This window comes from Oncorhynchus masou, chromosome 10 (assembly GCF_036934945.1).
Source record: "Oncorhynchus masou masou isolate Uvic2021 chromosome 10, UVic_Omas_1.1, whole genome shotgun sequence".
Lineage (NCBI taxonomy): Eukaryota > Metazoa > Chordata > Actinopteri > Salmoniformes > Salmonidae > Oncorhynchus > Oncorhynchus masou.
Window position 1 is genome coordinate 32,631,861 of NC_088221.1, and position 27,901 is coordinate 32,659,761.

At 44.3% G+C, this 27,901-nt stretch overlaps 1 protein-coding gene across 1 annotated transcript; it reads right to left on the reverse strand.

Annotated features, from left to right (window-relative positions):
• Nucleotides 1-5,993: 5,993 nt before the first annotated feature.
• On the reverse strand, nucleotides 5,994-26,263 carry ppp1r1c (protein phosphatase 1, regulatory (inhibitor) subunit 1C). Its single transcript, XM_064976649.1, has 6 exons — nucleotides 25,988-26,263; nucleotides 23,242-23,308; nucleotides 14,932-14,951; nucleotides 13,261-13,327; nucleotides 11,498-11,686; nucleotides 5,994-6,661 (listed from the first exon to the last, which is right to left on the reverse strand). The coding sequence occupies exons 1-6, from the start codon at nucleotides 26,078-26,080 to the stop codon at nucleotides 6,573-6,575; spliced, it is 525 nt and encodes a 174-aa protein (XP_064832721.1). The 5' UTR covers nucleotides 26,081-26,263; the 3' UTR covers nucleotides 5,994-6,572.
• Between the last annotated feature and the right edge of the window lie 1,638 nt (nucleotides 26,264-27,901).

Genomic DNA, 27,901 nt, shown 5'->3' on the forward strand with positions numbered 1-27,901 from the left:
AAAGAGAAGGAGAGAATGAGAGAACGAAAACTTAGATTCACACAGGACACCGAATAGGACAGGAGAAGTACTCCAGATATAACAAACTGACCCTAGCCCCCGACACATAAACTACTGCAGCATAAATACTGGAGGCTGAGACAGGAGGGGTCAGGAGACACTGTGGCCCCATCCGAGGACACACCCGGACAGGGCCAAACAGGAAGGATAGAAATGTTCTTATAGATTAGATGTTTCGGTGGTTGTCGCTCTTCTCATCCCATGGTACATAATTTCTAGCTGCAGACTAGTAATTAGTATCTAAGATTTGCTCTTATTCTGTCGGGATCAATAATCTCAGAGTTGAACCATTTCCACCCGTGTAGCCATTGCTCCATGTGGTATGGTTAGGAATTAAACAACCATTGTAACCTTAGCGGACACTGAGGTTTTTGTGGTCTCTACTCAAACTTTCGCCCCCTCAGCTGACCGAGGTACGCATGGTCTGAATATGATTTCTTCAGGTGGGGTTTTTATTCGGAACAGTAGAAAATGACTGTCCCATGAGAGAGATGATGTCTGTGCTCATGGGGGCAGGCCGATGAGTTAAACGTTAAAGGGAATACAATTCTCTCACATTAACATCATTACATCATTTCACAAATAGTTTCATCTTTACTCATTTATTTTATACAATAATTAGACGCAAACCTCATAATGGAGGCACCTGTATTAGCAGAGTTATGGTAATGTGGCTGTATTGTCTTTCATGAGGTCACAAACATGAAACAAAATGGACCGGGTCATAGCTGGCTTCTCCACCGACCATTTACAAATTCTCCAAAACATATAAATAGATATTGTTCAGTTCTCAAGTTCTGTGATGTAGAAGAAGTTCCTTTATTCTACTGTGAAACTCTCTATATACACTGCTCAAAAAAATAACGGGAACACTTAAACAACACAATGTAACTCCAAGTCTATCACACTTCTATGAAATCAAACTGTCCACTTAGGAAGCAACACTGATTGACAATAAATTTCACATGCTGTTGTGCAAATGGAATAGACAACAGGTGGAAATTATAGGCAATTAGCAAGACACCCCCAATAAAGGAGTGGTTCTACAGGTGGTGACCACAGACCACTTCTCAGTTCCTATGCTTCCTGGCTGATGTTTTGGTCACTTTTGAATGCTGGCGGTGCTTTCACTCTAGTGGTAGCATGAGACGGAGTCTACAACCCACACAAGTGGCTCAGGTAGTGCAGCTCATCCAGGATGGCACATCAATGCGAGCTGTGGCAAGAAGGTTTGCTGTGTCTGTCAGCGTAGTGTCCAGAGCATGGAGGCACTACCAGGAGACAGGCAAGTACATCAGGAGACGTGGAGGAGGCCGTAGGAGGGCAACAACCCAGCAGCAGGACCGCTACCTCCGCCTTTGTGCAAGGAGGAGCAGGAGGAGCACTGCCAGAGCAATGCAAAATGACCTCCAGCAGGCCACAAATATGCATGTGTCTGCTCAAACGGTCAGAAACAGACTCCATGAGGGTGGTATGAGGGCCCGACATCCACAGGTGGGGGTTGTGCTTACAGCCCAACACCATGCAGGACATTTTTCAATTGCCAGAGAACACCAAGATTGGCAAATTCGCCACTGTGCTCTTCACAGATGAAAGCAGGTTCACACTGAGCACGTGACAGACTTTACAGAGTCTGGAGACGCCATGGAGAACGTTCTGCTCCCTGCAACATCCTCCAGCATGACTGCTTTGGCGGTGGGTCAGTCATGGTGTGGGGTGGCATTTCTTTGGGGGGCCGCACAGCCCTCCATGTGCTCACCAGAGGGAGCCTGACTGCCATTAGGTGCCGAGATGAGATCCTCAGTCCCCTTGTGAGACCATATGCTGGTGCGGTTGGCCCTGGGTTCCTCCTAATGCAAGACAATGCTAGACCTCATGTGGCTGGAGTGTGTCAGCAGTTCCTGCAAGAGGAAGGCATTGATGCTATGGATTGGCCCGCCCGTTCCCCAGACTTGAATACAATTGAGCACATCTGGGACATCATGTCTCGCTCCATCCACCAACGCCACGTTGCACCAGACTGTCCAGGAGTTGGTGGATGCTTTAGTCCAGGTCTGGGAGGAGATCCCTCAGGAGACCATCCACCACCTCATCAGGAGCATGCCCAGGCGTTGTAGGGAGGTCATACAGGCACGTGGAGGCCACACACACTACTGAGCCTCATTTTTACTTATTTTAAGGACATTACATCAAAGTTGGATCAGCCTGTAGTGTGGTTTTCCACTTTAATTTTGAGTGTGACTCCAAATCCAGACCTCCATGGGTTGATAAATTTGATTTCCATTGATAATTTTTGTGTGATTTTGTTGTCAGCACATTCAACTATGTAAAGAAAAAAGTATTTAATAAGAATATTTCATTCATTCAGATCTAGGATGTGTTATTTTAGTGTTCCCTTTATTTTTTTGAGCAGTGTATATACTGCATGGCCAGGAGAGAGTCTCCTGCAGGAATTTATGACGTGAGATAACAGAACCTGGGTGTAGGAGAGTGAGAGGAGGACGCCACGTTCTGTTCCCAGAAAGGGCCACGTCATGACAGTGAGATGGCTGAGTTTGGGGAAGGTGCTTAAAAGGGTGTGGGACCTGAAGTCGGAGATTGCTGAGTTTTTGCAAATTAAAGGAACGTGGATTTCCCTTAACTGCAAGATAAAGAAGGATTGGCTGATTTTACCTTCACCGTGGACATCATGGCCCTCATGAACGAACTGAATTCCAAACTACAAGGGAAGGGCCTTTTTGCACATCAGATGTACAGCCTGATCAAAACCTTCAAGGGAAAATTACTCCTCCACCAAGTAGAAGCCAACAATCTCACCCACCTTCCGACACTACAAGTCCCTATCAGATGACCAGCGGGAGAAGTATACATCACTGCTGCGTGCTTTGAACTGTGAGTTTTCTTGTCGTTTTGAGGATTTCAAAGTGCTGTAAAATTACATGTTGTTTGTTTCCTCTCCTTTCACCTTCAATGTGGATAACACTCCCACTGACCTGTAACTTGAGCTTATCGACCTTCAGTCTGATGCAGTGATTGTTGTGAATAGTTCTCCACTGTCACTGACGAGGTTCTAAGCATCTTTCGATGAACAAAACTTTCCAAACATTAGGAGTCATGCTCAGAAGATGTTTGTACTGTTTGGGTCAACCTATGTATGTGAACAGACATTTTCAGTTATAAATATAGCAAGTCAAGGCACAGGTCATCTCCTACTGACTCTCACCTCTCAGCAATCCTGCGCATAGCGACGTCAGAAACTATACCTGACTTCACTGCTCTAGTCAATGCCTATCAGAAACTATACTTGACTTCACTGCTCTAGTCAATGCCTATCAGAAACTATACCTGACTTCACTGCTCTAGTCAATGCCTATCAGAAACTATACCTGACTTCACTGCTCTAGTCAATGCCCATCAGAGACTTCACTCTTCACACTGATTGAGTAGTTTAAATGTAATGTTGAGCTCTCTCTCTGTTTATTGTGTTTTTGTGCATACCCGTTAAAACAAGAGTTCTGTCCATGGTGCTGAATGCACAGTGTACTTTTCCCTCCGTGTAGTTCATTGCATGTTTAATAATGATAATACCTACCAAAAGGAGAACCTGGATGTGGTTAACTTCTGTGCACGTGCAAAAAGTAAAATAAGTAGCATATCTGGACATGATTTACAGTAGATATATCTGTCAACACAGTCATACACATGTTGTATAATTCTGTAATATGATTCTGGCCCGCGATGGCAAAAATATATTTTATTGTGGCACTCCATAGAATATAATTTCCCAGGCCTGCTCGAGAGGTAATATTGGAATGTTGGCCTCTAGACGTGGTGTGGTCACAACAACATACAGGAACTCAAGTCCTTCTGTTCACCTGATTTTAGAATTCCTCACAATCAAATATCGACCGCATTATCTACCAAGGGAATTCTCTTCGATTATAATCACAGCCTTATATATTCCCCCCTAAGCAGACACATCGATGGCTCTAAAACAACTTTATTTGACTCTTTGCAAACTGGAAACCACATATCCTGAGGCTGCATTCATTGTAGCTGGGTATTTTAACAAGGCTAATCTGAAAACAAGACTCCCTAAATTGTATCAGCATATCGATTGTGCAACCAGGGCTGGTAAAACCTTGGATCATTGCTATTCTAACTTCCGTGACGCATGTAAGGACCTCCCCCGCACTCCTTTCGGAAAAGCTCACTACGACTCCATTTTGTTGCTCCCTGCCTACAGACAGAAGCTAAAAACAAGAAGCTCCCGCGCTCAGGTCTGTTCAACGCTGGTCCGACCAATCTGATTCCACGCTCCAAGACTGCTTCCATCACGTGGACTGGGATATGTTCCGCACAATCCTTATCCCAGTCTGCTGTTCCCACATGCTTCAAGAGGGCCACCATTGTTCCAGTTCCCAAGAAAGCTAAGGTAACTGAGCTAAACGACTACCGCCCCGTAGCACTCACTTCCATCATCATGAAGTGCTTTGAGAGACTAGTCAAGGACCGTATCACCTCCACCCTACCTGACACCCTGGACCCACTCTAATTTGCTTACCGCCCAAATAGGTCCACAGACGACACAATACTGGACTTCCTGACGGGCCGCCCCCAGGTGGTGAGGGTAGGTAACAACATCTCCTCCCCGCTGATACTCAACACTGGGGCCGCACAAGGGTGCGTTCTGAGCCCTCTCCTGTACTCCCTGTTCAACCACGACTGCGTGGCCACGCACGCCTCCAACTCAATCATCAAGATTGCGGACAACACTATAGTGGCAGGCTTGATTACCAACAACGATGAGACGGCCTACAGGGAGGTGGTGAGGGCCCTCTGAGTGTGGTGTCAGGAAAATAACCTCACACTCAACGTCAACAAAACTAAGGAGATGGTTGTGGACTTCAGGAAACAGCAGAGGGAGCACCCCCCTATCCACATCGATGGGACAGTAGTGGAAAGAGTAGTAAGTTTTAAGTTCCTCGGCGTACACATCACAGACAAACTGAATTGGTCCACCCACACAGACAGCATCGTGAAGAAGGCGCAGCAGCGCCTCTTCAACTTCAGGAGGCTGAAGAAATTCGGCTTGTCACCAAAAGCGCTCACAAACTTCTACAGATGCTCAATCGATAGCATCCTGTCGGGCTGTATCACCGCCTGGTACGGCAACTGCTCCGCCCACAACCGTAAGGCTCTCCAGAAGGTAGTGAGGTCTGCACAACGCATCACCGGGGACAAACTATCTACCTTCCAGGACACCTACACCACCCGATGTCACAGGAAGGCCATAAAGATCATCAAGGACAACAACCACCTGAGCCACTGCCTGTTCACCCCGCTAGGTCAGTACAGGTGCATCAAAGCAGGGACAGAGAGACTGAAAAACAGCTTCTATCTCAAGGCCATCAGACTGTTAAACAGCCACCACTAACATTGAGTGTAACATGTAAAATATATCACTAGCCACTTTAAACATTGCTACTTAATATAATGTTTAAATACCCTACACTACTCATCTCATATGTATATGTATATACTGTACTCTATATCATCTACCGCATCTTGTCTATGCCATTCTGTACCATCACTCATTCATATATCTTTATGTACATAATATTACCCACTTGGGGGTGCTGTTGCATACCTTTCCCCTTGTAATGCTGTTAACATACAGTTACACTCCCTTTATTGACACAAGATATACACTGACGACATGTATGGGTACATATTTTTATTTTGTTTTATGAAATCTTCCCATAATTCATTTGCTGAGATAAGAATTAGCCTACTAAAATAATGGTGCCTGCCATTCAGGAGAGGGTTTGGCAATAGATGTTAAATTACGTGTCCGTGAGGCTGTAGAAATGACATTTGTTTGTCATTTTTGTACAAAATGAATGATGAAAAAACATACAGGTTTCGCCAAGTGTTCATAAAGTGAGTAACTTTATTAGGGCTTAAGACACTCCAGAGAAGACCCTTGTTTGCAGGACGTCTTTGTTTGTACCTCAGTGTACTGTATGTAGTACACAAGTCTGCTATACTGTATGCACAAAAGCCCAGTTTCAGTATAAAATACTACAAAAATATATGTGAAATATCAGCAAGTGTTTTTACATTATGAGATGACAATGTGAGATGCAAAAAATAGAAGTAGATATTTTCTTTTATAAGAAAATTAAAACTAAAACCTGTATATTTCCAGTGAATGTTAAGTGCATATCAGTCAGTATTGCTGTTGATATTCCCCACATACTCTCTTATTACAATATATAACAATAATACACCATACATTACCAAGACCTAAAAGAAGAGTTTGAGATAGAGAAATTCATTAAATTGTCCTTTCTTGACCTCAACAATACAAGGCTGAATAAAATGGATTATAAGTTTAGAAATTATAACCTAATTAAGTTTAGATACATTTCTAACCAAGAGTTCTTAACCCAGTCATGTGTTTGAACTTTTAACCATCAGAAACATGGATCTGCAGTTTGTGTTCCTCTTCACTTTGGATCCTTGTGCTTGTCTTCCTCCTCTTTCTCTTCTTCCTCAGGGAAGGATACTTTTGATTTGCTCTTGAGCAGCTTGACCCCTGGGGATTGGACAGACAGAGTGCAGGATAGTCATGGGTAATGTGGCAGACTGTGACTGCAGTCACATCAGAGAGATCAATAGGAAACCCACTCAGTGTGTTCTAACCGCTACTAGCTCTTCACACTGACACACACTGTGTCATGATCTACAAGCCTAAACTACAATCATTTCTGTCTGTGTAGTCCCCTTGCTGTCAAAGGATGAAACTATATGTCCATCAGTGTTGGGACTGTAGTAAGTGTTTCTGAGGATGATGCTGTGTTGATGTTGTGTGTAAGCATGATGCTGTTTGAGTCAGAATAGGGGCCAACTGTCATCTGTCCTGTGACCAGACCATCTGTTAGTTAAGGTTACCAGAGTGCTCCTTGCAGCTACAATCAACAGCTCATGTTTCAAAGAGCTTTTTTCACTCTCTTGATAAACACTCAGTGATGACCACACTTATGACTCAATATTCTTTCTGACTCATATCCGCTGACTACAATCTACATCAGTGGTATAGTGGTTTACCCACCTTTTTTTGTGGAAAAAAGCATTGAAAGGATAAGGAGCGTTACATTTTTCAACACAACTGGTGATTAGTCCCCCCCCCACACTACAGCACTGATCAACATCAACCCACAAGCCGTTGTCTCAAGAAAATACAGTACATAGTGTGTGACTCACTAGACTTGACAATGTGAATTTGTTCACCCGCACCTCCTAAACAACAGTATTGAGATACAACTGTTAGTAAGCATTCTACAAATAAAACAACATTGGCTTTTCCTGGCCTACTTGACTGGCCTGGTCTTAGATCGCTTGAGGTGACAAGGCAGCACATAGGCCCAGATTCCAACTCCAGTTCCTCCCACCAGCAAACTCTGCTCTACAGATATGCCATATTCTGTCCTTGACTAAATTCTCTAATTAATTCCACCACCTTTAAGCGTGAAGAAACCATGAATATGGTTGAGCGAACCTACTGGTTCCAAGTGGAAAAAGCATCTACTTTCTTTTTTCTATAGAGAACACCATTCTCCATGCACTGCTTTATTCATTATATTTTTTTCAATAATTTTAATATATATATTATTATTATGAACAAAACAAATACCAAAACATAATTATACAAACAAATGTACATAAACCTAACAGACGGGCATTACATATCGAGATACATTTTCAATTTGCCAAAACGTTTGATGGTACGCAATTGCATTTTTGTTTTTACACTGACTGATCATTTCAAAATAATAATTCTATCTTAAACATTGTGAAGAGCAGTTTGTACTCCACCCATTTCATTTTATGGATAAAGAATATGCCATGAAAAATAAACACATGAACAATGAAAGTTAAAATCGGGGTCCATATCATTTGTTTCCAAATAAAACATAATATCAGAGTCTTTGAAATGAACATGAACTCACTCCAAAATCATCTGACATAAGAACAGTCCCAAAATAAATGTTCAAGACTCACTGGGTCACAACCACAAAATACACATTTGTTATCAATAGCTATTTTGAATCTGTGTATAATAAAGGTCTTTACAGGGTAGATTCTATGAATGAGTTTGTATGATACTTCACTTTATTAGATATAACATATTTTCCAGACAACAACAAGACTTTGTTCCAGTTCACTTGTCCTAGGACTGCATTCTAGTATCTTCTAGCAGAGGGAATAGTAACATATTGACATTGTTTTTTTATATACACATTATTACATTTATAGTTTAATATATAAATTCCTTCTAACTGTGTCGAAGCTACAAAATCCTCAACAGTTGCACTTGGAGTACTGTTATATTCTAAACGAAGAATAGCACCTTAAGGGACAGCTCTAACGACTATTTGAAACGACTCAAGAGTGAATGTAACATTGTGTGTTCTCATGAATTCTGGGTAACAAGTTTCTCTTCCCTCAATCTTTTAAGTTCAGCCATTTCTTTACCTCTCTTCAAGGCTGTTTGTCATACTTCATTAATTCCCAATATTTCCCATAAAACTTAAATAGTTGGGCTTTCCTCCAATTATCTTGTATATCTTTGGCATCCATCTTGAAATTATCATCTTCCAACAGTCTAATATTGAGTTTCCAATAACTCTGATTTGATTTATTAACTTCAGATCCATTAATATTTAAAGATGAGAATATATTTTTATGATCAGTAAGAATTGATGGTTCAATTGATACCCTGACTCATTCTTGATTGTCTGGACATGTCCTTGTTACTCCAAGTGAAGTCCTTTTTATCTGGATATTTAGATCTCCAAATATCGAATAATCCAAGACCAAGACATAGATTATTAAACTCAGGATTAACAATGCTGGATCTGTTAGTTTTTACTTCTCCATAAAGTCAACATATTTTTTGTATGGCCTCAATTTTCATAGTTTTTTCCCTAACCGTGTCCTCCAAGCCATATGCCCTTTCACCCATCTTTGCTGTCAAAAGCATCACAATATTGTTTTGCATCTCAAGAGGTGACACCCTCTTGCCCTCTCATCTTTTTCCCCTGGGGCTTGACTGGAGTGTCGTGGTTGTAAAGTGACAGCCTGAGCTGGGGACTGGATGGGTGCAAGTTGTCAGCATTGTTATCCGTGCTCACCAGATTTTCATCACCCACAGCAGTATTTCACCCCACAGTTACATTCTGAAGAGGAGTCCCCAAAACCATACCATCTTTTGTGGTTAATTGTCCATCTGATGATCGATCAATTTATTTTATTTTGGTTCTGGAAGTTTTCATGAAGACATTCTCGTTTTTGAGCTAGCTAGCTGATCTGGCTATCTAGTGTTGTCACTAAGTTAATAGTTTGAAGTGAATAACTTGCAGAAAGTAATCAATTACTTTGGTAAACACACTACACCATATTCATACAGGGTTTTATGACCATAGAAATTACCACGTGGTCCTATTTGGGTGAGGAAATCCAATCATTCCTTCAGCTACCAGAAATCGCATCTGCACTGACCACCATCTTGGGCGCCTGCACGGCGTTTTGATAAATGTATCATGTTAGACACTATCGGGCGCCACCGTCGGTAATAACCACATAAATTCATTTTCGCATAATTCCATTCCGTTTACCTTTTTTTTCCGCTGTCACATCCTTGTAAATTGTTCCTAAGGGTCGCTAGCGTTAGTGGATCATGGCGCACGGTTCACGACAACTGGACCGTTGTCATACAGTTCCATGATAGTGAAAATTAGGGTAGATTCATAGGCTTATTGTTCGACATTCCAATATTTCATGTATTGAACTTGAATATGACATCATTCAGGATTAATCAAACCTCTGTATTTTGTATTCATCAATAGAAAGTATTCCGTGCATAAATGTGCATAAATAATCTATAAAATCAGAGTATTTGTATTCTTCCAGTTGGTGCTGAAATGGAGACGAATATGCATAGATTGCCTTCTTTCTTTGATCCCTATAATGTGAACCTCTCTCGATGTATTTGTTCTATTGAGTCTGTCGACAGAATTCTAATTAATGTGTAACGTATTTAAAGGGATGAATAAAAACTTGTTTTTCTGAGGTCTTGGCTGATATCTTTTGATTTTCCCATGATGCCAAGCAAAGAGCCACTGATTTGAAGGTAGGTCTTGAAATGCATCTACAGGTACACCTCCAATTGACTCAAATGATGTCAATTAGCCTATCAGAAGCTTCTAAAGCCATGACATAATTTTCTGGATTTTTCCAAGCTGTTTAAAGGCACAGTCAACTTACTGTATGTAAACGTCTGGCACACTGGACACATTATAAGTGAAATAATCTGTTTGTAAACAATTGCTGGAAAAATTATTTGTGTCATGCACAAAGTAGATGTCCTAACCGACTTGCCAAAACTATAGTTTGTTAACAAGACATTTGTGGAGTGGTTGAAAAACAAGTTTGAATGACTCCAACCTAAGTGTATGTAAACTTCCGACTTCTACTGTAGATAGCGGAATAGGCCGAGCATAAATCAAATAAATCAAAAAATACTTTAATTTTGCAGCTCAGGATGTTATTCTAGACAAATCTCTTCTGTGTCTTTATCATTCTCACACAAGTCATTTGCTGATGGCCCAAGCCTATACTACGCCATCTACTGGTACAACGTTGTTATTGAATGCAGTTCTAAAACAAGCTCTCGATGTGGTGTATTGAGAAATGTGTTATGTGTTAATGAGTTTAGATTTAAAATGGTTGCACATAGCCAATGGGATTTCTATGCAGAGGTTGAGTTATTTGAATTAACAAATGACAATGGGGTTTCCATTCTTGCATTGAACTGATTGGATTATGAGATGCAAAGGGGGTTAAAGTTCAATGATGTATTGGGGAGTTGGGCTGAAAACACTATACAGAGTAGTAGACTGGAATGTGTTAAGGAGAACATGAAATGAATCTGTTCCGTTTATTATAAGCACGCTTCGGTGTCTTCAGTAAAATAACCCAGCATCTTAGGATGCAACACTAGACTTTTATTATGAAAATGAAACCAGAAGCTGCAAAGCAACTCTAACATCTGGGCAAGAGTTGCTTGATTGACTAGCTAACTTCAACTAGCTACTGTTTGTCTACTGCCAAAAGTTTGTACATATACAAAAAGATCTGTAACTGAGTAAATGGTGACGTAAAGTAAGAATCCAACATGTGAATGTTCATTCAGAGTTGTAACATAGGGTTTGTACGTACTAATTGAACATTTAGGTTTTATGTCTCAAGCATGGCTTTTCTTACGATCCTAACAATTTACGTATGGATTTTCGTGCGATCAAAACGATACGTACGTTCAACCTTTTGGCAGCTATCTCACTCCATATGTGTGGAGTTGTGATGGCCTTACCTGGAGTAAAGGGAGGCTGGTGTTGATAGGGGGTGTCTTTGCGCCTTGGTGTGTCTGCCAGTCGCGGCAGATCCCCTGATAGCTCATCTGCTTGGGCCAGTGTATCTGTGTGGGACTGGGGCAGTCTGGTAGGAGGCAGGCTGTCTCTGTCCTCACTGTGGCCTCTACAGCAGTCTGTGGGCTCTCTGCCTGTGGAGGACACACACAGTACATTATAGAGGTCCACAGTATGGCGAAGTGGGTGGGGTTACATCCTGCCTGTTTAGCCCTGTCCGGGGGTATCATCAGATGGGGCCACAGTGTCTCCTGACCACTCCTGTCTCAGCCTCCAGTATTAATGCTGCAGTAGTTTATGTGTCGGGGGGCTGGGTCAGTTTGTTATATCTGGAGTATTTCTCCTGTCTTATCCGGTGTCCTGTGTGAACTTAAGTATGCTCTCTAATTCTCTCTTTATTTCTTTCTCTCTCTCTCTCGGAGGACCAGAGCCCTAGGACCATTCTTCAGGAATACCTGGCATGATGACTCCTTGCAGTTCCCAGTCCTCCTGGCTGTGCTGCTGCTCCAGTTTCAACTGTTCCTCCTGCGGCTATGGAACCCTGACCTGTTCACCGGACGTGCTACCTTGTCCCAGACCTGCTGTTTTCAACTCGCTAGAGACAGCAGGAGCGGTAGAGATACTCTTAATGATCGGCTATGAAAAGCCAACTGACATATACTCCTGAGGTGCTGACTTGCTGCACCCTCGACAACTACTGTGATTATTATTATTTGACCATGCTGGTAATTTATGAACATTTGAACATCTTGGCCATGTTCTGTTATAATCTCAGAAGAGGACTGGCCACCCCTCATAGCCTGGTTCCTGTCTATGTTTCTTCCTAGGGAGTTTTTCCTAGCCACCGTGCTTCTACAACTGCATTGTTTGCTGTTTGGGGTTTTGGTCTGGGTTTCTGTATAGCACTTTGAGATATCAGCTGATGTAAGACAGGCTATATAAATTAATTTGATTTAATTTGAGTCCAATGATCACAATTATAATGGTGTGCTTAATTTGTACGGAAATTGGTCTCCCACTCTTAACCTTTGCTCTCGTGACTGAGAAATGTGTGTTTTCTATTTCCTTTCAGATTTTTTTCTGGGAACACAGAATGTTGTTTTTGTGTTTCCGTAATTGCATGAATGACCAGTATAATCTGCAGCCCGATGCCTTCCAGCCATGTACAAACCTGTGCCGGTTATTTTACTGGACCATATACAGCATGCAACTGAATTCAAGGCCATCCAGCCTGGGGTGTTTGGCCATGTTGGATACTTTCTCATCTACACACTAATTAACAAGCCAGGTTTGTGAAGAAAATATTTGTTGTGGTATAAAATTGGACCATAAATAGGCTGCTGTGCTGAAATGAATTTTGATCCTCTGTACATATTGTCTGATTAACAACTATCTATTTGAGAGACATGCAGTAGGATGGTGTAGCTCTCTCTTTGCCCTGTCTATCACTGTAGCTAAAGTAGCATTGTGTAGCTTCCCTGGTCAGTCAATCAATATCTAATGGAGATTTACAGTGCTACCTCCTGTCTAAGTCGGCACCTGACTAGCTCTGTCACACATTTCAGTGGTCTCTGTGGAGGTATAATGCTGACTACAGACGTTTCATCAGTTTCCTACACTCACCAGAATAAAAGGGAGAGTATGAACTAATGGCACTTCCATCTCATCATGTTATGGCAGTTTGTGTAAACAATGTTCTGTACTGTACCTTTCATGGTGGGTGGAGAGTAGACGCTGTGTTTCCTCTGAGCAGGAGACGACTCTGCACTCTGGACCTGGTGGTGTAGAGGGATGGAGGGAGGAGATGTCGAGGGATGGAAGGAGGAGGTATAGGGTGGAGGGAAGAGGTGTAGAGGGATGGAGGGAAGAGGTGTAGAGGGATGGAGGGAGGAGGTGTAGAGGGATGGAGGGAGGAGGTGTAGAGGGATGGAGGGAGGAGGTATAGAGGGATGGAGGGAAGAGGTATAGAGGGATGGAGGGAGGAGGTGTAAAGGGATGGAGGGAGGAGGTGTAGAGGGATGGAGGGAGGAGGTATAGAGGGATGGAGGGAAGAGGTATAGAGGGATGGAGGGAAGAGGTGTAGAGGGATGGAGGGAGGAGGTGTAGAGGGATGGAAGGAGGAGGTGTCGAGGGATGGAAGGAGGAGGTGTCGAGGGATGGAGGGAGGAGGTATAGAGGGATGGAAGGAGGAGGTGTCGAGGGATGGAGGGAGGAGGTGTAGAGGGATGGAGGGAGGAGGTGTAGAGGGATGGAGGGAGGAGGTATAGAGGGATGGAGGGAAGAGGTATAGAGGGATGGAGGGAAGAGGTGTAGAGGGATGGAGGGAGGAGGTGTAGAGGGATGGAGGGAGGAGGTGTAGAGGGATGGAGGGAGGAGGTGTAAAGGGATGGAGGGAGGAGGTGTAGAGGGATGGAGGGAGGAGGTATAGAGGGATGGAGGGAGGAGGTGTAGAGGGATGGAGGGAGGAGGTATAGAGGGAGGAGGTGTAGAGGGATGGAGGGAGGATGTGTTGAGGGATGGAGGGAGGAGGTGTAGAGGGATGGTGGGAGGAGGTGCAGAGGGATGGAGGGAGGAGGTGTATAGGGATGGAGGGAGGAGGTGTAGAGGGATGGAGGGAGGAGGTGTAGAGGGATGGAGGGAGGATGTGTAGAGGGATGGAGGGAGGAGGTGTAGAGGGATGGAGGGAGGAGGTGTAGAGGGATGGAGGGAGGAGGTGTAGAGGGATGGAGGGAGGAGGTATAGAGGGAGGAGGTGTAGAGGGATGGAGGGAGGATGTGTTGAGGGATGGAGGGAGGAGGTATAGAGGGATGGAGGGAGGAGGTGTAGAGGGATGGAGGGAGGAGGTATGGAGGGAGGAGGTGTAGAGGGATGGAGGGAGGAGGTGTAGAGGGATGGAGGGAGGAGGTGTAGAGGGATGGAGGGAGGAGGTGTAGAGGGATGGAGGGAGGAGGTGTAGAGGGATGGAGGGAGGATGTGTAGAGGGATGGAGGGAGGAGGTGTAGAGGGATGGAGGGAGGAGGTGTAGAGGGATGGATGGAGGAGGTGTAGAGGGATGGAGGGAGGAGGTGTAGAGGGATGGAGGGAGGAGGTGTCGAGGAGGAATGGTGCGGGTGGAAAAGAACAGCATGAGAACCAACAAGGCAGATCCAGAGATCCCATTTCACTGATGCTATTTCAGGAATCAATGACAACTGCATCAGAAATGCCTCCTGAACCATAGACAACAGCTAGAGATGAGGTTTTTGCAATCTGGCTATTCTGTCCATATCCAAACATGCAACATTTAAATAAAAGTTGATGTTATGGGAAATTATATTTGTGACATCACATGAATTTGAAACAGAGCAGTCGGCTATGGTTGACAGTGTGTGTAACCTACCTCTCCTTGATGCTTGTCATCTGTGGGAGAGAAAAGCAGACAGTTAGTGATGTGCAGCCTATCTGTGTGTTGAGGCTCTGCACCCACCCACCCACCCACCCACACACACACACACACACACACACACAGAGAGAGAGAGAGAGAGAGAGACAGCGTGTGACATGTGACTTGGTTAATTATAGACTAAGACCCTGGGAGAGAGATGGAGAGCGATAAGATGGACGCCATGAGGCTGAGAGTTTATGGTTCAGTGTCAAAACCACTGCTGACCTCAGGCTCTAATGGCTGACTGGTGACTATTCCACTCCACCTCTATTGACATTTCTCTGAATTGAAATTGAGATCTCCAGCAAGCAGAGGGTGATTCATAGGGTGTCATTGAGACAGTTCTGATGATGGGTTTTATCACCATGAACATGACAGCTGGAGCTTAAAATCAATAACTAGCTAACCATTTTGTTGAATGAACAGCACTGGGCCATTGATAAAACCTTCTTGCCTTTGCTTGATGAGGAGAACACAAGGACAGGACAAACATGTGAAACACACATGAGCACGTTTATAAATGAATTGGACTGCATCACAGACACACCTATGTTGTATTCTGAAGGTCAACACAGTACAAGAGTACATTCTTTGTCCCCAACGCTCTCGGTGACCAGTTTTGATAGCTTTTAGCCGCACCCTTATACTACTCCTCCTCTGTTCTGCGGGTGATGTGGAGGTAAACCCAGGCCCTGCATGTCCCCAGGCACCCTCATTTGTTGACTTCTGTGATCGAAAAAGCCTTGGTTTCATGCATGTCAACATCAGAAGCCTCCTCCCTAAGTTTGTTTTACTCACTGCTTTAGCACACTCTGCCAACCCTGATGTCCTTGCCGTGTCTGAATCCTGGCTCAGGAAGGCCACCAAAAATTCTGAGATTTCCATACCCAACTATAACATTTTCCATCAAGATAGAACTGCCAAAGGGGAGGAGTTGCAGTCTACTGCAGAGATAGCCTGCAAAGTAATGTCATACTTTCCAGGTTCATACCAAAACAGTTCGAACTACTAATCTTAAAAATTACTCTCTCCAGAAATAAGTCTCTCACTGTTGCCGCCTGCTACCGACCCCCCTCATCCCCCAGCTATGCCCTGGACACCATTTGTGAATTGATCGCCCCCCATCTAGCTTCAGAGTTTGTTCTCTTAGGTGACTTAAACTGGGATATGCTTAACATCCTGGCAGTCTACAATCTAAGCTAGATGCCCTCAATCTCACATAAATCACAAGGAACCCACCAGATACAAACCTAAATCTGTAAACAAGGGCACCCTCATAGACGTCATCCTGACCAATTGGCCCTCCAAATACACCTCCGCCGTCTTCAACCAGGATCTCAGCGATCACTGCCTCATTGCCTGTATCCGCTATGGAACCGCAGTCAAACGACCACCCCTCATCACTGTCAAACGCTCCCTAAAACACTTCTGTGAGCAGGCCTTTATAGAAGGTCAATGTCCTGGAAGGACATTGACCTCATCCCGTCAGTTGAGGATGCCTGGTCATTCTTTAAAAGTAACTTCCTCACCATTTTAGATAAGCATGCTCCGTTCAAAAAATGCAGAACCAAGAACAGATACAGCCGTTGGTTCACTCCAGACCTGACTGCCCTCGACCAGCACAAAAACATCCTGTGGCAGACTGCAATAGCATCGAATAGTCCCCACGATATGCAACTGTTCAGGGAAGTCAGGAACCAATACACGCAGTCAGTCAGGAAAGCTAAGGCCAGCTTCTTCAGGCAGAAATTTGCATCCTGTAGCTCCAACTCCAAAACGTTCTGGGACACTGTGAAGTCAATGGAGAACAAGAGCTCCTCCTCCCAGCTGCCCACTGCACTGAGGCTAGGTAACACGGTCACCACCGATAAATCCATGATTATCGAAAACTTCAACAAGCATTTCTCAATGGCTGGCCATGCCTTCCGCCTGGCTACTCCAAACTCGGCCAACAGCCCCCCCCCCCCCCGCAGCTACTCGCCCAAGCCTCTCCAGGTTCTCTCCTTTACCCAAATCCAGATAGCAGATGTTCTGAAAGAGCTGCAAAACCTGGACCCGTACAAATCAGCTGGGCTTGGCAATCTGGACCCTCTATTTTTGAAACTATCCGCCGCCATTGTTGCAACCCCTATTACCAGCCTGTTCAACCTCTCTTTCATATCGTCTGAGATCCCCAAGGATTGGAAAGCTGCCGCAGTCAGACACCCTGGACCCAAACTGTTACAGACCTATATCCATCCTGCCCTGCCTATCTAAGGTCTTCGAAAGCCAAGTCAACAAACAGGTCACTGACCATCTCGAATCACACCGTACCTTCTCCGCTGTGCAATCTGGTTTCCGAGCCGGTCACGGGTGCACCTCAGCCACGCTCAAGGTACTAAAAGATATCATAACGGCCATAGATAAAAGACTGTACTGTGCAACCATCTTCATCGACCTTGCCAAGGCTTTCGACTCTGTCAATCAGCATATTCTTTTCGGCAGACTCAGTAACCTCGGTTTTTCTGATGACTGCCTTGCCTGGTTCACCAACTACATTGCAGACAGAGTTCAGAGTGTCAAATTGGAGGGCATGCTGTCCGGTCCTCTGGCAGTCTCTATGGGGGTGCCACAGGGTTCAATTCTCGGGCCAACTCTTTTCTCTCTATATATCAATGATGTTGCTCTTGCTGCGGGCGATTCCCTGATCCACCTCTACGCAGACAACACCATTCTATATACTTCCGGCCCGTCCTTGGACACTGTGCCATCTAACCTCCAAACGAGCTTCAATGCCATAACACTCCTTCCGTGGCCTCCAACTGCTCTTAAACGCTAGTAAAACCAAATGCATGCTTTTTAACCGTTCGCTGTCTGCACCCGCACGCCTGACTAGTATCACCACCCTGGATGGTTCCGACCTTGAATATGTGGACATCTATAAGTACTTAGGTGTCTGGCTAGACTGTAAACTCTCCTTCCAGACTCATATCAAACATCTCCAATCGAAAATCAAATCTAGAGTCGGCTTTCTATTCCGCAACAAAGCCTCCTTCACTCACGCCGCCAAACTTACCCTAGTAAAACTGACTATCCTACCGATCCTCGATGACGTCATCTACAAAATAGCTTCCAACACTCTACTCAGCAAACTGGATGCAGTTTATCACAGTGCCATCCGTTTTGTCACTAAAGCACCTTATACCACCCACCACTGCGACCTGTATGCTCTGGCTCTGTCAGCTGGCCCTCGCTACATATTCGTCGCCAGACCCACTGGTTCCAGGTCATCTACAAGTCCATGCTAGGTAAAGCTCCGCCTTATCTCAGTTCACTGGTCACGATGGCAACACCCACCTGTAGCACGCGCTCCAGCAGGTGTATCTCACTGATCATCCCTAAAGTCAACACCTAATTTGGCCGCCTTTCGTTCCAGTTCTCTGCTGCCTGTGACTGGAACGAATTGCAAAAATCACTGAAGTTGGAGACTTTTATCTCCCTCACCAACTTCAAACATCTGCTATCTGAGCAGCTAACCGATCGCTGCAGCTGTACATAGTCTTATCGGTAAATAGCCCACCCAATTTTACCTACCTCATCCCCATACTGTTTTTATTTATTTACTTTTCTGCTCTTTTGCACACCAATATCTCTACCTGTACATGACCATCTGATCATTTATCACTCCAGTGTTAATCTGCAAAATTGTAATTATTTGCCTACCTCCTCATGCCTTTTGAACACAATGTATATAGACTTGTTTATTGTTTACTCCATGTGTAACTCTGTGTTGTCTGTTCACACTGCTATGCTTTATCTTGGCCAGGTCGCAGTTGCAAATGAGAACTTGTTCTCAACTAGCCTACCTGGTTAAATAAAGGTGAAATAAAATAAAATAAATAAAATAAAAAAACGCATTAACATGACTCATTTGTTGAATGCATGGCAAGGGGCAACACACAAGCCCTGTATTGTACAGTATGTTGTCCTCTGAGGCCAGCTCCATGGTTTTCACATATTATATATCTGTTTGGGAGTGCTCAATTAAAGCCATAGGTCACTGCTTCTCAAATATTTTGATAACACATCTGGTTTTCAAGGATACAATTCTGATTCAGGACAAACAATAATCCAGAGACACAACACGACAGTAAGGTTCAGTATTAACCTTCCGAAGTGGCCTCTCTTCAAGAGACAGTTCAGATGACATTCACAGGGAAATATCAGCAAGACAAAGAGCTGCTTGTAGCTGAAATAATGGCTGTGAATAGTGAAAAGGGTCCCACGCACACTACAGTGTGCAGCTCACATACACAGACAGAGTTGAGCAAAACAAGTTTCACCCGACACAAGCAGACAAACTACAGACAGACTACATTACAGTACACCACCCAGTACCATTCACAACACACAGGCAGGGTAATGTCATTGTAAAAGGCCATATAGCATAAAGAGTTGATCAACTAAACAAAGAGCTTGACGAGACAACTCGGCTGGAGAAATCTGTCCATAAAGCCATTGACTACACCCATGGAGACGCAGGTGGAAAGAGGGATGGAGGGAGGGATAGAACCAGGCTCATGAAGGGAACAGAACTGTCCCATTGGCAGCAGTTCTTATCAAATCAAATTGTATTATTCACATGCGCCTAATACAACAGGTGAAATGCTTACTTACAGCAGCAGTAAAATAACAATAGCGAGACTATATACAGGGGGTACCGGTACAGAGTCAGTGTGTGTTGGCACTGGTTAGTTGAGGTAATATGTACATGTAGGTAGAGTTATTAAAGTGACTATGCATAGATGATAACAACCAAGAGTAGCAGCGGTATTAAAGGTGGGGCAATGCAAATAGTCTGGGTAGCCATTTGATTAGATGTTCAGGAGTCTTATGGCTTGGGGGTAGAAGCTGTTTAGAAGCCTCTTGGACCCAGACTTGGCGTTCCGGTACTGCTTACCATGTGGTAGCAGAGAGAACAGTCTATGACTAGGGTGGCTGGAGTCTTTGACAATTTTTAGGGCTTTCCTCTGACACTGCCTGGTATAAAGGTCCTAGATGGCAGGAAGCTTGGCCCGAGTGATGTACGGCGCTGTACGCACTACTCTCTGTATTGCCTTGCGGTCGGAAACCGATCAGTTGCCAAACCAGGAAGTGATGCAACCAGTCAGGATGCTCTCGATGGTGCAGCTGTAGAACCTTTTGAGGATCTGGGGACCGTGCCGAGTCTTTTCAGTCTCCTGAGGGGGAATAGGTTTTGTTGTGCCCTCTTCACGACTGTATTGGTGTGCTTGGACCATGTTAGTTTGTTGGTGATGTGGACACCAAGGAACTTGAAGCTCTCAACCTGCTCCACTGCGGCCCTGTTGATGAGAATGGGGGCGTGCTCTGTCCTCCTTTTCCTGCAGTCCACAATCATCTCCAGTTACCTAAGTATCACATAAACACAGACCTGGAACTGAGGAGGAAAGATCCATGGATAAAAGACAACCTGGGTCTATGATGCAACACACACACACATACCGATGCCATTCTGACAATGTAACAACTCTAAACTGGCTCCTGGATGCAGGGCCCAGGCCTGGCTTCTGTCAGACTATTTCATTGCCACCCAGTAGATTTGTGTTATATGGTTTGTCACTGAGACAGGAGTGGCCCAAATGGCACTCTATTTCCTATGAAGTGCACTACCTTTTACCAGAGCCAATAGGGTCAAAGGTAGTGCACTATATAGGGCCCTCAAACTCAACTCTGGACCTCGAAGCCAGTTCCACTGCTATTTTAAATTGTTCTCCTCTAATCAGGGATTTAGATGGGACACAAGGTGGGTGCAATAAATGATCACTTCTAACAGAAAACCATCAGGCGCCGGACCTTGAAGGGTAAGAGTTGAATATTCCTGATGTAGGGAATAGGGTTCCATTTGAGAAGCAGACAAGAACACCTCCTACTCTGCCAGGACCTCTCTATACGGGCCAGCACCCCCTCCATCAACTAACAGTACCAACCCTTTCCCTTTCTCAGTACAATGGGATAGATACAACCTGTTTGTATACTGTACAGGCACGCACAGCTTTCTATCAGCTTTGAAGTGTAAAACATACACCAGTGTTTCATTACAGACAGCTCCTGTACTCACATCTCTAGTTTGGTCCTTATGGCCTCTTCTAACTGTCTCACTGTCATCCACAGCTGTGCCTGGGGGCTTTTGGCATAGGTCCTCCCAGTCTTACTCTATGGTGACCTTTCCAAAAGTAGTGGGGAGGACCAGAGTGTGGACAAGGCAGCTTGTTTTGCTGTGACTGTGCTGCAGTGTATGAGTTGTGACTATGGCTAAGCAGCAGGCTGTGCTGCAGTCTGAGCTGTAAGCTGTGGCTGTGTCACAGGGAAGGTATTTGTGCTGATGTCACATTGTGACCCTCTCACACAATGTTCTGGATCTCTCACACCAGGTTAGATTTCAATCTCACTGTTTCAGGATGACACAACACAGACAGAACATTCACCTTGCTGTGCACAGCCTTGTCTTTCTTTTTTACTCTCTTCTGGTTACTCCCATTCACGAGGGCCGACATCACCCTCCATCCATCCTTCGGTCACCCCCATCCATCCTTCTATCACCCTCCATCCATCCTTCTATCACCCTCCATCCATCCTTCTATCACCCTCCATCCATCCTTCTATCAACCTCCATCCATCATTCTATCAACCTCCATCCATCATTCTATCAAACTCCATCCATCTTATCACCCTCCATCCATACTATTAACCTTAATTCCATCCTTCTATCAACCTCCATCCATCATTCTATCACCCTCCATCCATCATTCTATCCCCCTCCATCCATCCTATCACCCTCCATCCATCCTTCTATTAACCTTAATTCCACCTTTCTGTCAACCTACATCCATCCTATCACCCTCCATCCATCCTTCTATCAACCTCCATCCATCCTTCCATTACCTTCCATCCATCCTTCTATCACCCTCCATCCATCCTTCTATCAACCTACATCCATCCTGTCACCCTCCATCCATCCTTCTATCAACCTACATCCATCCTGTCACCCTGCATCCATCCTGTCACCCTACATCCATCCTTCTATCAACCTACATCCATCCTATCACCCTCCATCCATCCTTCTATCAACCTACATCCATCCTTCTTTCAGCCTCAATCCATCCATCCTATCACCCTCCATCCATCCTTTTATCACCCTCCATCCATCCTATCACCCTCCATCCATCCGGTCACCCTCCATCCATCCTTCTATCAACCTACATCCATCCTTGTTTCAGCCTCCATTCATTCTTCTATCACCCTCCATCCATCCTTCTATCACCCTCCATCCATCCTTCTATCCCCCTCCATCCATCCTTCTATCACTCTCCATCCATCCTTCTATCCCCCTCCATCCATCCTTCTATCACTCTCCAACCATCCTTCTATCACCCTCCATCCATCCTTCTATCACCCTCCATCCATCCTTCTATCACCCTCCATCCATCACCCTCCATCCATCCTTCTATCCCCCTCCATCCATCCTTCTATCACCCTCCAACCATCCTTCTATCACCCTCCATCCATCCTTCTATCACCCTCCATCCATCCTTCTATCACCCTCCATCCATCCTTCTATCACCCTCCATCCATCCTTCTATCACCCTCCATCCATCCTTCTATCACCCTCCATCCATCCTTCTATCACCCTCCATCCATCCTTCTATCACCCTCCATCCATCCTTCTATCACCCTCCAGACCTCTTATAGTAACACTCCATTTTGTGTTCCCCATAACAATAGTCTCAAGCCCTCATTCAACCCATATTAACAAAACTCCTTCATATCCCACAGCTCTTCATTAAATATCAACAGAGGGATGTGAAAGAAAACACTGTATTGACATAATGAGATCGAGCCAAAAAGTCTTCATTCTTCTCTTTAGCAGTAAAACTTGAGTAAATTGGGATACATACATAAACAAAACCCCTCTAAACCCAAATGAGCCTCTACTGAAGCATAACATACTCAATGCCAGTAGACTAGAGCATAACAAAAACAAAACAATTGTCACATGAAGACACACATAACTTCCATGACAGTTTGTGAGTCATGCGGAGTGAAGCTTGGCAAATGGCTTCAACATTCCATTGCGACACAGGAAATAAAATAAATTCCAATTCCATTGCTTTTCAGTGAGGAAAATTACAATTGGAATTTCAGTTTATTTGCGGAATTGAATGAATTGACCCCAACCCTGTTCTTCACTCAGAAGCAGTGTCTTACCTGCTGCAGTTAGGTCTGGTGGAAGATAAATGACATGGGTAGCTGGTGTAGGTCTCCTCTTACGGATCTGTTAGGTGGAGACAGGACATGGCGGGATAGGACAGGACAGTACAGGAAAGAGAGGTGTTCAAGTGTGGCACTGAAGATAACTGGAGACAGACAACAAGCACCAGTAACCCAGTAGCATATGATACAGACTTGCTGTGTGTGCATGTTTTACAAAGTGGTAGAGTTTAGTGTCAATACAATCAATGACCTACAGTACCAGTCAAAAGTTTGGACACACCCTACTCATTCCAGGGCTTTTCTTTATTTTTACTCTTTTCTACATTGTAGAATAATAGTGAAGACATCAAACTATGAAATAACACATATGGAATCATGTAGTTACTGAGAAATGTTTAAACAAATCAAAATATATTTTATATTTGAGATTCTCCAAAGTAGCCACCCCTTGCCTTGATGACAACTTTGCACACTATTGGCAATCTCTCAACCAGCTTCATGAGGTAGTCACCTGGAATGCATTTCAATTAACAGGTATGCCTTGTTAAAAGTTAATTTGTGGAATTTCTTCTTAATGCGTTTGAGCCAATCAGTTGTGTTGTGACAAGGTAGGGGTGGTATACAGAAGATGGCCCTATTTGGTAAAATACCAAGTCCATGTTATGGCAAGAACACCTCCAATAATGTTTCTTTATTCAACATTTAGTTAACTAGGCAAGTCTAACCTGGACTACGCTGGGGTAATTGCGCGACGTCATTTTGGACTCACAGCCAGTTGTGATACTGCCTGATGCAGTGCCTTAGACCACTGAGCCACTCAGGAGCCCAAAGAGAAACAACAGTCCATCATTACTTTAAAACATGAAGGTCAAAATTTCAAGAACTGAAAGTTTCTTAGAGTGCAGTGGCAAAAACCATCAAGCGCTATGATGAAACTGGCTCTCATGAGGACCGCCACAGGAAAGGAAGACCCAGAGTTACCTATTCTGCAAAGGATAAGACCATTAGAGTTACCAGCCTCAGAAATTGCAGCCCAAATAAACGCTTCACAGAGTTCAAGTATCAGACTCATCTCAACATCAACTGTTCAGAGGAGACTGTGTGAATCAGGCCTGGCTGTGTAAGGGCTATTTGACCTAGAAGGAGAGTGATGGAGTGCTGCATCAGATGACCTGGCCTCCACAATCACCTGACCTCAACCCAATTGAGATGGTTTGGGATGAGTTGGACCTCAGAGTGAAGGAAAAGCAGCCAACAAGTGCTCAGCATATGTGGAAACTCATTCAAGACTGTTGGATAAGGTTTCCAGGTGAAGCTGGTTGAGAGAATGCCAAGAGTGTGGAAAGCTGTCATCAAGGCAAAGGGTGGCAAATTTTTTAAAATTATTATTTTTATTTCACCTTTATTTAACCAGGTAAGCTAGTTGAGAACAAGTTCTCATTTACAACTGCGTCCTGGCCAAGATAAAGCATAGAAATTCGACACATACAACAACACAGAGTTACACGTGGAATAAACAAAACATAGTCAATAGTACAGTAGAACAAAAGATAACAAAAAGTCTATATACAGTGAGTGCAAATTAGGTAAGATAAGGGAGTTAAGGCAATAAATAGGCCATGGTGGCGAAGTAATTAGAATATAGCAATTAAACACTGGAATGGTAGATGTGCAGAAGATGAATGTGCAAGTTGAGATACAGGGGTGCAAAGGAGCAAGATAAATAAATAAATAAATACTGTATGGGGATGAGGTAGGTAGATAGATGGGCTGTTTACAGATGGGCTATGTACTATGTACAGGTGCAGTGATCTGTGAGCTGCTCTGACAGCTGGTGCTTAAAGCTAGTGAGGGAGATATGAGTCTCCAGATTCAGAGATTTTTGCAGTTCGTTCCAGTCATTGGCAGCAGAGAACTGGAAAGAAATACGACCAAAGGAGGAATTGGCTTTGGGGGTGACCAGTGAGATATACCTGCTGGAGTGCGTGCTACGACTGGGTGCTGCTATGGTGACCAGTGAGCTGAGATAAGGTGGGGCTTTACCTAGCAGAGACTTGTAGATAACCTGTAGCCAGTGGGTTTGGCGATGAATATGAAGCGAGGGCCAACCAACGAGAGCATACAGGTCGCAATGGTGGGTAGTGTATGGGGCTTTGGGTGACAAAACGGATGGCTCTGTGATAGACGGCATCCAGTTTGTTGAGTAGAGTGTTGGAGGCTATTTTATAGATGACATCACCGAAGTCGAGGATCGGTAGGATGGTCAGTTTTACGAGGATATGTTTGGCAGCATGAGTGAAGGATGCTTTGTTGCGATATAGGAAGCCAATTCTAGATTTAATTTGGATTGGAGATGGCCAAAAATGGGGATGAAGCGATCTTTCTAAAATCACAAAAATGACAAATAAGGATACAATGAAATAGTAAAAAAAATAAATCCCAATCAATATTCACTCAAAGCACTGATAAGTTGTAATAACATTTAGGCAACTAAGATTGTGACAAATAAATCCAGAAAGTGGTGGGGGCAGGGGAAATCCATGTCATAAAACATGTTTTCCTACCGGGCATTATATGATCAAAGTAAAGCTTATTCTGCCAGTCAGTCTCAAGAGGAGCTAGCTCTTCACCGTCCCCACTCATTCAACAAGCCCACCATCCCATTAACCTCACATTACCATGTCATAATGGTAAAAACATTTATTACCATATCGTGTTGAAACTGAATGTTCTTACTCACATGCTCTGATGCCTGAGGGTCCAGCTGACTCTGAAACACAGGCACAGAAAACTGGATCTTCTTAGGACTGTTGGACTCCATGCTGGACTCCATATTTGTGGAAAGAGAGAGTAGGAAAGAAAGTAAGAGAAAGAGACGAAGAGAGGGGACTGCGTTGGGAGCAGCTGCACACAGCAGCAGCCTCTCTTCTGTTCCTTTCCCTTCCTTATGAGCCCTGGGATAGCTTTACTGGACAGCCCAGCCTGCCTCCCCCTGCCCCCGTCCGAGAGAGAGAGGGAGAGAGGGAGAGAGAGAGAGAGAGAGAAAAGGAGAGAGAGATGGGGAGAGGGAGAGAGAGAGAGAGAGAGAAAGGAGAGAGAGAGGGGGAGAGAAAAGGAGAGAGAGAGAGAGAGAGAGTGAGAGAGAGGGAGGGAGAAAAGGAGAGAGAGAGAGAGAGAGAGGAGAAAAGGAGAGAGAGAGAGAGAGGAGAGAGGGAGGGAGAAAAGGAGAGGGAGGGATAGGGAGGGAGAAAAGGAGAGAGGGATAGGGAGGGAGAAAAGGAGAGAGGGAGGGAGAAAAGGAGAGGAGGGAGAAAAGGAGAGAGAGAGAGGGAGGGAGAAAAGGAGAGAGCGAGGAAGAAAAGGAGAGAGAGAGGGAGAAAAGGAGAGAGAGAGAGAGAGGGAGAGAGGGAGAAAAGGAGAGAGGGAGAGAGGGAGAGAGGGAGAGAGGGAGAAAAGGAGAGAGAGAGAGAGAGGGAGAGAGGGAGAAAAGGAGAGAGAGAGAGAGAGGGAGAGAGGGAGAAAGGAGAGAGAGAGGGAGAAAAGGAGAGAGAGAGAGGGAGAAAAGGAGAGAGGGAGAGAGGGAGAGAGAGAGAGAGGGAGAGAGGGAGAAAAGGAGAGAGAGAGGGAGAGAGGGAGAAAAGGAGAGAGAGAGGGAGAAAAGGAGAGAGAGAGGGAGAGAGGGAGAAAAGGAGAGAGGGAGAGAGGGAGAAAAGGAGAGTGTCCAGTTCACTACCTCAGCAGTCTCCCTTCCCCCAGCTGGGTCAAGTGCTCTCTCTCTCTGTATAATGACACCACAGCTCAGAAGTGCAATATAAGCCCCCGGAGGAACAAGGCTGGTGCAATGTTAATTATTGATAAACTAAGTTCAGGAAGTCACTGGCCTCTCACCCCCCTCTCTCTCCCCAGGGGAGGGGACTGAAAAATGCTAACATTCTGCGATGTATGCTCAAGCCTGTCATGTTTAACAGTAAAAATTACACATACAGAAGTTTCAAAAGAATAAAGGCATTACAAATGTCATATGTATATATACAGTGTTGTAACAATGTACAAATGGTTAAAGTACACAAGGGAAAATAAATAAGCATAAATATGGGTTGTATTTACAATGGTGTTTGTTCTTCACTGGTTGCCCGTTTCTTGTGGCAACAGGTCACAAATCTTGCTGCTGTGATTGCACACTGTGGTATTTCACCCAGTAGATATGGGAGTTTATCAAAATTGGGTTTGTTTTTGAATTCTTTGTGGATCTGTGTAATCTGAGGGAAATATGTGTCTCTAATATGGTCATACATTGGGCAGGAGGTTAGGAGCTCAGTTCTCTCTTAGCTCAGCAAGACTCACAATCCAAGAGAATGTTATGTATTGTTTGCCTTGGATTCCAATATTCCTCTCACCTGATATAAATCAAATGTACAAAGATAAATAAATACATAATAAATAAATAAAACGTTTGTGGGATGGTGTAGTAGTCTGCAAGGGCTGACCAACACTTTCCCATTTCAGTAAGATGAGGTGGCAATACCACAACAACATACTGACATGCTATCAGTCCTCAATGTGGAATTTGATAGATGAGCCGTAAATGAGCCATTTCTCTGTCTGGCATCTGTCTAGGAATGGCAGAGGATCCAAGCTGGAAAGACATGACACA

What these genes read in the sequence shown, in the direction of transcription:
- ppp1r1c (XM_064976649.1), bottom strand. Translation starts at nt 26,080, where the DNA reads ATGGAGTCCAGCATGGAGTCCAACAGTCCTAAGAAGATCCAGTTTTCT. An exon ending in ACCCTCAGGCATCAGAGCAT is followed by an intron (nt 23,309 to 25,987) that starts GTGAGTAAGAAC and finishes TCCACCTAACAG; the next exon opens with ATCCGTAAGAGGAGACCTAC. An exon ending in CTCTCCACCCACCATGAAAG is followed by an intron (nt 11,687 to 13,260) that starts GTACAGTACAGA and finishes TGTCCTCCACAG; the next exon opens with GCAGAGAGCCCACAGACTGC.